Source organism: Ochotona curzoniae, unplaced genomic scaffold (assembly GCF_017591425.1).
Source record: "Ochotona curzoniae isolate NIBS_2020 unplaced genomic scaffold, NIBS_Ocur_1.0 scaffold_2683, whole genome shotgun sequence".
Lineage (NCBI taxonomy): Eukaryota > Metazoa > Chordata > Mammalia > Lagomorpha > Ochotonidae > Ochotona > Ochotona curzoniae.
This window is the reverse complement of record NW_024467100.1, coordinates 8,793,200-8,804,503: the sequence shown is the minus strand read 5'-3', so window position 1 is coordinate 8,804,503 and position 11,304 is coordinate 8,793,200. Positions and strand designations below refer to the sequence as shown.

The following is an 11,304-nucleotide window of genomic DNA, read 5'->3' as shown; positions in this document are numbered from 1 at the left end:
GTCCCAGTAACAGGATAGCTTTTAGGGTCCCAGTAGCTATATTTTTTGTCATAGCAGTTTCAGCCCATACTCCCATCACTTCCGTTAGTTTGTAAAATTCTTATCAAGCCATTTCCCAGAAAGCATGCTAAATGTCTGGGCCAGATTTCATGGCAATGGGTAGGCACACAATAAGGTGTCTAGAAACAACATGGGCTTAATTGTACTCCTGTGTGCAGTTAAAGGCCCACTCACCAAGACATTATCGATAACATTAACTTTTAAGCTCATGTTGGTTGTAAAAGCCATCTCACAGGGGCAAACAATGCCTCAATAGATTACAAAGTTTTTAGTGGGGTGGTTGAGTGTCCACGCGAAAGGGGATGAAAGTGCATAAAGGTGGTCAGAGAGAAATCTGCTGGGCCCTGCCAAACAGCTGGAAGCTTCCCCGGGCCCTGCCAAGCAGGGGAGCTGTTCTCTTCACACCTTTGTGTTATTCACACCCACTGCACGGACCCCAGCAGGGAAATCCATTTAATTTTACACATTTATTGTATGAAAGACAAAAAAAAGTGTCCCTAGTGGTTACATGTGACATATGACTTGTTCCAAAGCTGGTGAAATATGGGGCTTATGATAGTCTGGAAATTGGTGACAAGGAGAGAAGCTTGAGACCAACGAACAAAGAGCCAGAGAAATATACTCCTTGTCACAGGTGCAGATGTTTGCCTGCTGATTGGACAAGGAGGTCAGAAGAGAGATATTGTGGGGTTGGTTTGTTCAGAAGAGAAATCAAAGACCTTTTTTTTTTTTTTTGAGAAAGAAATAACATCTGCAGATGAAATGCTGCACCTCCTTGTATTACTAGCTGCTGTTTTTCCAGGCAGAAATAACGAAGTTGGTAAGAATTCTGGTGACTTCCCAGGTGGGGCAAAGAGGTTTGTTGTGCATGTTTGTTTGTAGAGTCAGTATGGTGGTTTTCCCACTGTGTTCCTGGATTCTGCAAGATCCAGGTGAGTTTCCTTCTAAAGTATCTTGTCTGTAGATGCTGGACTACTCTCAGGGGAATTGATAAATCAGGGTGTCCTGAGGCAGACACCATCTGATGAGATCATTTTTAATGATGCCTTTTCTTTTCTCTACATTCACAAATCCTGCTGGCACCTGTCTTTCTCAATTCTCTCTCCTTCCTAATGACTTCTCTCTTTTTTCAAGATTTATTTATTTTTATTGGAAAGGCAAATCAGATGTTTTCTCTAATTCACGCCTGTTCTTTTGCCACAGGTTTTGAGGAACCTGTCTCCTTCCAATTCATTCAAATCTCATCATTTTACAACCGTTCCTGGGAACAGAATCTGGGCTCAGGTTGGTTGGGTGAGTGGGAGACCCATCGCTGGGAGAGCAACTCTGGCTCTATAGTTTTCCTGCGGCCTTGGTCCAGGGGCAACTTCAGCAAAGAGGAGTTTATGGACCTGGAAGTATTCCTCCGTTCACACCTCAGCAGGTTTACCAGGGAGAGTCACAAGCATGCCAATCGATTGGATTTTGAGTGTGAGTTCCATTCCCTCAGTGGGTGCAAGTGTCTCGGTGATTTGGTTCTTCCTTTAGGAAATTGGGGCTCCCTTTTCTGAATCTTACTCCACCTGTTCTGGAATAAAACTGAAATCAAATATTTTTGGACTTTTTTTTCAGATACAGATTTGTCTAGTTTGTCAAATTCTCTGCTACGTATGACCTCCCCTTAGAAATGTCCTATGTCCACCTTTTCCCCAACGACTAGCCAGATGCCCCCAATTTCCTAAGTTTTCAATGACTCTATAAGGTGTGATTTTTTTGCCAACCAATCTCTGTCTCTGCCTATGCATTAATTATAACCCACAGCACCCCTAGTCTGCCATCATTTCATCCTGCTCATATTCAGTGATCTTTTATTCACATTCTCACATCATTTGCTTTGAACAATTTCTCCCACTGGTCACATCATTTTCGTCTTCCTTCACCTTCTACTTCTAGCAATTCTCTTTTATCTGCACCACAGGTCCAAACCAAACCTCACCCCATTTCCTCAGCCTCACAAGCACCTCCCTTCTGCATCTATGTCCTTTCTTCTGCTGCTTCTATGTTCATGTTTGTTTTTCCTGCTTTCAACCAAATCACAGCTCCTTTGTCCCAGATCCCTTTGTGCTGCAGGTGGTGGCAGGCTGTGAGCTGCACTCTGGATGGGATTCAGCAGGTTTCTTACGTGAAGCTTATCAAGGGTCAGATTTCCTGGCCTTCCAGAACAATTCATGGTTGCCATCTCCACGGGGTGGAAGTAGAGCCCAGTACATCTGCAGATTGCTCAATTTGTATGACAGTATCAAGAAAACGGTGCTCAGGCATCTCAGTGACACCTGTCCACGTCTCACCCTGGGACTTCTTGATGCAGGCAAGGCTGACCTGCACCGGCAAGGTCAGTTGTGCATTCCCCTGGCTGAACTTTCTAAAACCAAGCTTTTTCATAATTTCCTCCAAATCTAGGATAAGAAAGGGTTCCCAGAACTGTGAAAGAGATGTCTATCTTGACTGATGGGGAATTTGGACCTTTATGGATGTTAGTGTTCTAATATCTAAAGACCTTCCTGTCTTTTACAGTAAGGCCTGAGGTCTTGCTGTCCATGGGGCCCAGTCTTGGGCCTGGACATCTGCTGCTGGTGTGCCGTGTCTTTGGTTTCTATCCAAAGCCTGTGCGGGCAATGTGGATGCGGGATAACCAGGAACTGGTGGACAGTCAACAAGGAGATGTCCTTCCCAATGCTGATGGAACATGGTATCTTCGAGTAACCCTGCATGTAGCAGCTGAAGAGTTGTCTGGCTTCTCTTGTTGGGTGAACCACAGCAGTTTGGAAGGCCAAGACATTATTCTCTACTGGGGTAAGAAAGAATTAAATTCCAGGCTAGAAATGGGAGGAGGTGGTTTTCAAATTCAGCAGGAGGAGATTTTGTGGAATTTAGGAATTTTTGAATACAAATAGGTAATCTGAGGAGTAGAAGGCAAAATGAGAGTCATTTGGAATACCAGTCCTAGTTCTGGCCTCTCTATTTCTGACCTGGCTTTCAGCTACTGGATTAGGGAAGGCAGTGGGTGGTCGGACCCAATGCTTTTGCCCCTGCCACTCATTGGTGAGACCTGGATGGAGTTCCTTGTTTCTGACTATGATATGACCCAGTTCTGGTTGTTGCAGGCATTTGAGGAATGAGTCAACAAAAGGACGATCTTCTCTATCTTCCCCTGCCCTCTGTTTCTGTCTTTCTCTTTGTTTTTTGAATAAGTAAACATAAAAACCCAAAGAAAAAGAAGGGAAAACGAGGGTAGATGCATGAGGTTGTCCGGGGTTAGGTGAACTATCCCCAGGGAAGAGGGATGAGATAAAAAATGAGAAGAAAGATTGGTGATGGAGACTGTCAGCTGAACAACATCCAGGGGAATACAACAAAGCAAGATGGCTGTGCAGTAACATCCCTGATTTTCACCCCGATCCACAGAGCACCACAACTCTATCAGCTCCCCTCTCCTGGCATTGTTAGTGCTGCTGGCTCTTCTGATGGGTCTCATGTTTTGGATTAGGAAGCATCGGTGAGTTCTTTGTAACCATCTCTTCTACTTTCTCCGTTTCCTCACTCAGCTTTATCTTTTTAAGAGCTCTCTCCTCAGTTCTTTCCTCCTTTCAAGGTCCCTTCTCTTACACTCAAGCCTCATCTGTGCCTGGTGAGCAGTGGCAGCCATCTTTGCGTTCAGTACTTCATTTCAGGACACACCATGGCCCTTCATGAACTTCTCTTTCTTTGAATGAGAACCCAGCAGTCCAGCGGCTCAGGATACGTCTGAGCACAGTGTGGTGACGATGTCCTCCACTTTTGTTAATCAAGCTTTTGCTGTTGATTTCTGTCTAGTTGTCAGTTGTCGGTATCAGAGAGTTGCAGTGTTTCAAGATTTGTTGGTCTATCCTGCATTCTGAGATTTTAAAATTCAAGTTTTACTTTTCACTTGAAATTCAGGTTTCACTCCTGCTCAGTTACTCATTGGATCAATTTCATATGTGGCTTCCTGTAAAACGCTTTTGCTGATTCTCCCACGGGAAACAGCCTTTCCCTGTTCTGAATTCTTGCTGTATCTCTGCTGTGCTTTGCTATCTCTGTTCTTTCTCTCTTCTTCTTTTTTTAATCTTGACAGGCATTTAAGTAACTTTTGCCTCCCAATTTTCAGCTCCCCAAGACCTGAGTACATATTTTAAAACATCTTAATTTTAGTTTTTTAAACAAATTCAGTGAGTTTTGCATATACAATTTTACCAACTTAATGATGATTACTTCATTCCCTTTCTGCTATTTCTCTCTTGACCGCCTTCTCTCTCCTTTTATTTCTGTCTGTTTCATTTTTTTTCAGCTAACATATTTTGAATTTACATTACAGTAAAAAGACTTAATGCTTCACTGAATAAGTTTATCAACAACGACAACAAAACCAGCTTGTCTACTTGGAATAGTGCCAATGATTACAGATACTTCGATGGAAAAATAATCAATACACCTGAGTGCGGCACATTTTAAACTAATAACATATCATTAAAACCATGGTAGAATGGGCCCGGCGCGGTGGCGCAGTGGTTAAGGTCCTCGCCTTGCACGCCCAGGATCCCATATGGGCGCCGGTTCTAGCCCGGTGGCCCCGCTTCCCTTCCAGCTCCCTGTCTGTGGCCCGGGAAAGCAGTCAAGGATGGCCCAAGGCTTTGGGACACTGCACTCGCGTGGGAGACCCGGAAGAGGCTCCTGGCTTCGGATTGGCATAGCATTGGCCGTTGTGCTCACTTGGGGAATGAATCATCGGACGGAAGATCTTCCTCTCTGTCTCTCCTCTCGGTATATCTGCCTTTCCAATGAAAAAAAATAATAAAAATAAATCTTTTAAAAAAAAAACCATGGTAGTACGACATTCTTAACCACTGGCTTGACAAAAATGTAGAACAAGACTTTCCATAACTACAGTGACAGCTGTACCGATAGAGATTATTTTTGGAATTTATTTTTAGTTCCCACATATGAAGGAGAACATTCAGTATTTGTCTTTCTGGTTTCAACTTATTTCATTCAACATGATATCCTTTGGTAGTGTTCATTTTGCTACACATGGTAGAATTTCATTCCTTTTTTAAAAAGCTTACTAATATTACATTGTGTATATATTTCACTTTTTAAAAATCTATTCGTCTGATGATGGACATCTTGGTTGATTGTGAATTCTGGCTATTTTGGACAGTGCTGCTTTAAAATGGTGGTTTAGGTATCTCTTTGATACCAAAGGTCATATTTTTAAAAACATGTTTCTCCCTGAATACATGTATTGTCTTCATGGCACATTTTGTCAATAAAAGTCTCTGTTGAGTATATGGCAGCTCTGGCGTCCTTTCTGTTCTCTGTTGACCACTGTGTAATTGCTGAGACGGTCGATGCTCCTCACGTGGCCTGGAGACTTTACAGTTTCCTGGTTGTATAATTTTTTCTCTGAATTTAGAAGAAACACAAAGTTGACTCTTTCTCTCGATATTCAATATGTACTGAATAGAACAGGACTATTGCTACAAATATTGCAAACATAACAAACAAGGCCAATTGTTGCCCTGTTGGAGTCATTCAGGCCCTCCTCACTTGAGTGAGAAGGAGCTGAGGTCCAGCAGCAGCATCATTGCACCGGAGCTTGTTGGAAATGTAGAACAGGTGCCTGACCTGAGGCTCACTGGATTGTAGTGTTCGTTTCAGTGACATCAGTAGGAGATTCAGATATACGTTAAAAAAATTGGGCAGTATTGGCACAGGTGTTGCCTGAAATGTGGTACAATTGTAGCACTAAAGAGAAAAATGGCAAAAAAAAAAAAAAAAAAGGAGCAGTCTTATGTTACTGTTCAGAGCAGAAATGGGGTCAAGGCAAGAGCTCTGGGTCAGGTGCCTTCATGTTGCTTGTGGCAGTTATGCTCTGAAAAGTCGCCGTGACCACCGAACTAGAGAACGCTGAGTCATGACTTCTAGGAACAAAGCAGGGTAGGTCCTCGTGAGCTTCCACTGAGAACTGTTTTAAAGTGATAAAAAGATAATTTGGTGCTTTTTAATTTTCTTTAAAAATATTTTGAGATAACATGTTTAAGCCTATATTATCGTCAAAGGTTTAATGCTCCACCAAATAAACAGTTAGAAAAATAAAAAGTTCAGCAAGAATACAGGCAAGGGTCATAAACAACAATCAAATAAAAAATGTGCATTTTTCTTACAAACACTAGATTCTTAAATAGTCAAAGATTTGAAACTATAGTCTTATTCTCATTCTTAATGTGTTTGAAATATATTTAGAACAAAGCTTGACAAAATATATTTTTCAGGAGGACTGATACACAGTCTGCTCCCAGACCTTTCCCCTCAAGTGCAAGTTGCTGTTATGGCTCAGCCTTGCACAGCCATTCCCTGCCCTGACTGACACTCACTAGTGTGTACTGTGGCCTGGTCCTGGAGAAAGGCCTCCAGCCCTATGTTTCCTGTGCCCTGGTGGGTGCTAGGTAGCAGGCGATGCCACCTGTTGCAGCCCAGGTCTTCCAAGTGAGCAGGTACATTGGGCTGACCTCCATGTGCCGTCTGGTTTCTTCCTCTAAACCATTTGACTCAGCTCCCTCGTTTACCTGAAAGTGCAGTAGCCTGGTCCATGGGAGCCCCCAGGAGACACTTCTCACCTGAGAATGAAATGCTGCAGTCCTTGGAGTCTCCCAGAAGCCTTTCTGCATCTGTGAAGTACTCCCTCAGTGGTCCCCACTCCCACACATCTCCAAACCCCTCTTCCTTGAGCAATCCACAGGCTCCATGAAAGTGTGGGCCCTGGGCCTTGTCTTCTGGCAGTGCCCAGAAGTATAACCTGAGTAATTACTTTTGCTCTAGTCAGTGTCAGCTATGTTTGTAAGTGGCACAGTGGTCCAGCCTGCAGCAGTTCATAGGGGTGTAATTGTGACTTGTTATTGATTTGTGGTCTGACCTCAGAGTACATTGTCAGAACTGGGCCTCCTTAGTTGCTCATGCCTGTGGTCGATGGCATATCTAAATGCATATGGGGGGCAGTTAGGCCTTCAGGGGATGTCAAGTGCCATGTTGGAGGACGGAAAGCAGAGCATGTTGGACAACTGTCCTGGCCAAGCTTTGGCTACAAATGTCTGATAAAGTGGACACACTGGGGTGGACCTTTGAGGGGTTTCCTCAATATTGGAGCAACAAGGCCAGCAACATCTCATAGGTACTAAAACCACTCAGATAATACCTTCAGAACACTCTTCTCCATATCAGGGTCTACAGGGTATCATCAAAGGACTGTCGCCCATCCCCAGGTGTTGAAGTGGTTTGGCATATGGGAGTAACCCCTCCAATCTCCTTTTACCCCCGCCAAGACACATGAGAAAAGGGAAAAAAAGGGAAATTGGAGGCATTTGTTGCACCCACCCTCCTGCATGTCTTGACCATCCCCACCTAATCAGCATGCATCCTTGTCAACTATGTAAAGAACATGAAAACCAAAATTGAACAAAAAGAAATTATGTGCATTTATGGGTTATCATGTGGTGTTTTGATACATGCATTTAGAGTAAACATATTTATTTCCTTAAGCATTAGTATTTTTTTGGATAAAAACATTCACAAACCTGGATTCTAGCTTTATTTAAAATACACAGAAAATAATCTTGGGCTTGTGAATAAAGATGGCTCCCTCCTCCACTGAGAAAACCCAAAGGGGCTGTGGCTGTATGTGAGTGCCTGAGAAAGAGTCTTGAATACAGTAGTAGTACAGCCAGAACACAGCAGCATTCCAATACCCCAATACCACGCATAGCGCCGTAGAGGAAGGGGTGAAGCTGAGGCAGAGGTGTCTGATTCCTGGGCTCCACAGCCAGGAGGATTCCCTGCCACAGGGGAAAGTTGAGCAGGAGAGGCTTACTGGAGCCCATTTGCAGGAATCACTTACACAGGCTGGGATTAGAACCAACGCCCATATGGGATTCTAGTGCATTCAAGGCGAGGATTTTAGCTGCTAGGCCACCACGCCAGGCCCCAAAATTCCAAGTTTTAAAGACAATTGGTTATATAATTACGTAGCGGTAGTGTGAATGCCAAACTAGATGCACATCACGCATTTTTATGTTTACTTTAAGCCTACTGACTGTCAGAGTCATTTTTTTTTTAAAGATTTATTTTATTTTTATTACAAAGTCAGATACACAGAGAGGAGGAGAGACAGAGGGGAAGATCTCCCGTCTGATGATTCTGGCTGGTGCTGTGCTGATCCAAAGCCGATCCAAAGCCGAGAGCCAGGAACCTCTTTCCGGTCTCCCACATGGGTGCAGGGTCCCAAGGCATTGGGCCATCCTTGACTGCTTTCCCAGGTCATAGGCAGGGAGCTGGATTGGGAAGTGGAACTACCAGGATTAGAACAGGCATCCATATGGGATCCTGTAGCGTTCAAGGTGAAGACTTTAGCCTAGAGGCCACGCCGCTGGGCCCTGTCAGAGTCATCTTAACCCAGTGTTTTGAGCATGCAGAGTGCCACCATTACTCAAAACCATGTGAGCATTTCGGAGGTTTAACTCTAGTGTTGAATCAAGGATTGTTGGTTTGGTAGTACAAGCAAGAAAAAACTGAGTGAAACAGACTTGCAACTTGCAATCTCCTGGAATATATTTGAATGTATTTACACATTTTACCTTTTTTTTTTTCTGTCCTTTTTTTTTCTGTATGTTGCCTTTTTTCTTTTCCTTGTTTTTAAAGAATTGACTAAATTTTTTAAAACTGTCAATATTCTATTCTCCCGATGCAGCTCCCAAATTTTTGATGCCCAATCATTCTCCCTAATGCCTCTTCTACATCTGCTCCAAGCTCAGCTTCTCTTTGTTTATTTTTCATTTGCTCTTTAGTTTTCTTCTTTGCTTGCTTTTGAAGGAGTGAAAATTGAGATCTTTGACCTTTGGTGAGTCAAATAAAGCCCTAGAAAATATATCCTGTCTGTTTTCTCTTTGTGTAGCATGAACTCCTTGGGCTCTGGAAAGAAAAATGAGAGCCAACATCCCATAGAGTTTTAATCCTTTCAGCCAGCAGGAGATAATTATGAAGTAAGATCGTATCAGCTACAGACAAAATAAACTATAATCTTCATTGAAATTTTGCTACAATTTAAACACAATTATTTTCTGGATGGATTGTGAAAAGATGGGAGATATTTGTTTCCATGGCAACACCAAATAATTCAGATTGTGCAATACTTATATTTATCTGTGAAACTGTTAAAAATAACACGCGAATCCAGAAGAAATCTCAAACACTTTCCAGAAGGCAGAGACTTTTGCAAGTGAACTTGTGGCCATGGAGACAGCTTGAGGGGTAAAGGTGGAGAAGAAACATGAGACCAAAGAGCTGGTGGCACACTGTCAGGGCAGGAATACTGCTGCCTAGAGGACTCTCAAATGCTATGGTACTGGACTTGGCCTAGCAATTCTACCTGATTTCCTTCTCTTGTTTTGTTAATAAAATACAATAATGAGAGAGTTCTTTCCGAAGCAGAAAGAACTCTTCAGCATTGTATCTTGTTGTGGTGCCTGGGAACAAGTAGTTACACTGCTTGTTTTTGCAAAGGTGAAACTATCCCATTGCACGCAAGGATTGAGGATCAAACATGAACAGAATCAAAGAGATGAGAATTGGGCAGGAACAATGTGGCATTGGTTGAAAAACTCATGCCTAGTTCAAGCAGAGCTTGATATGGGTTGAAACCAGATTAATCACCTACCTATTGGTCACCCATAGGAAGAGGATTGCATGTACCGTGCCAATGGTCCTGGAGTTAGGACAGTTTGACTTAATGAACTCTTGACATCACCATGCAGTGAAAGTTATACATATCTTATTTTGACTCTCGAATTTGATCTTTTATCAGTTAGTAATATGTGGAATAACACTTAAAAAATCTATTTGTTCATTTATTTGGGAGGGAGGAAGGGCGAGAGAGAGAAAGAAATGTGTTTCAGTCCCTGGTTTATTCCCAAGCATGTGCCTGGGAGAGCTAGGCTGAAGCCAGGAGCTAGGAAATCCACCTGGGTGGCAGCGACCCAAATACTTGGCTTACTATCTATACTCTTCCCAGGCACATCAGTAGGGAACTAGATTGGAGCTGTAGAGTAGCTGATTTGAGCCAGGCTCTCCCATATGGATGTGGTTGTTTGAAGCAGTGGCTTAATTTATTGAGCCTTGGCACTTACCCCATTAGTCATTCTTAATGTTGGCAGCAGCAGTAGTAAGGCACAGCTAGACAAGGGGTTATGATGATAAACAACTACTACTCCACAGTGTGCTGTGTTACCAGGCTGTGATATACAGCATGTTATGTGTGTAGATGCATTTTGGTTTAAGATAATTCCAAGTTACAATGGACTTTTCAGGATGAAATCTCATCATAAATTGAACATTTGTAAAGCATTTGGTACATCACAAGACGTTATGAACATGGGATTCATAACGAATAAAAACATTAAAGAAACAGACTCACAGATATCCCACACACTTGAACCAGCAGGAAAACATTTAAAAATTAGTATTATGAATGTATTTGGAAATTTATCAATAAAAGATGAAGCGAATAGGTGAACACAAGTATCATACATTAAGGAGAAATTAACAAAAGAAAGATCATGAGATGAATTTTGAAAAGCAAAAAGATTGTCTTAAGAACAAAATGTTGCAGAAGGAATTCTAGTGATTTTGAAAAAAGGTCAACAGAAGCAATTTAAAATAAAACAAATATAAAAACATAAAAGTCTAAATGTAGTATCTATACTTTGTTATAATGAATAATGCTGATTGAAATATATTTAGAATGCCTAAACTTTCCTTAAATTGGTGAAAACAGATGGCAAGCTCAAAACCCCTAATAATTCCCATGCTGAATCAATACGGAGGAAAATCTTGCAACATGCCATTGTTGGACCAATATTGTGGAGCATCGATCAAATTGCTGCTTGATGCTGGTGTCCCATGTCCGGCTGCTGTTCAGTTAGACTTCTGGTGCTGCACTCCTGTCTGACTCCTGGCTAATGCACCTGGAAAAGCAGCAGAAAAGGACTTGGGTACCTGTCATCCATATGGGAGAATCAATGGAGTTCCAGGATTCTGGCTTCAGCTTGACCCAGTTGTGGCCACTGCTGCCGTTTGGGCAGTAGGCTATTAGATAGAAGATCTCTTTCTCTCTGTGTGTCTCCTTATCTTTCAGACACT

At 42.4% G+C, this 11,304-nt stretch overlaps 1 protein-coding gene across 1 annotated transcript; it reads left to right on the top strand.

The window, feature by feature from the left end:
- The first annotated feature begins 822 nt into the window (after positions 1-822).
- Positions 823-3,599, top strand: LOC121171568 (T-cell surface glycoprotein CD1a-like). The gene is made up of 5 exons (XM_041003295.1): positions 823-880; positions 1,264-1,530; positions 2,153-2,431; positions 2,614-2,892; positions 3,505-3,599. The coding sequence occupies exons 1-5, from the start codon at positions 823-825 to the stop codon at positions 3,597-3,599; spliced, it is 978 nt and encodes a 325-aa protein (XP_040859229.1).
- Positions 3,600-11,304: the final 7,705 nt, after the last annotated feature.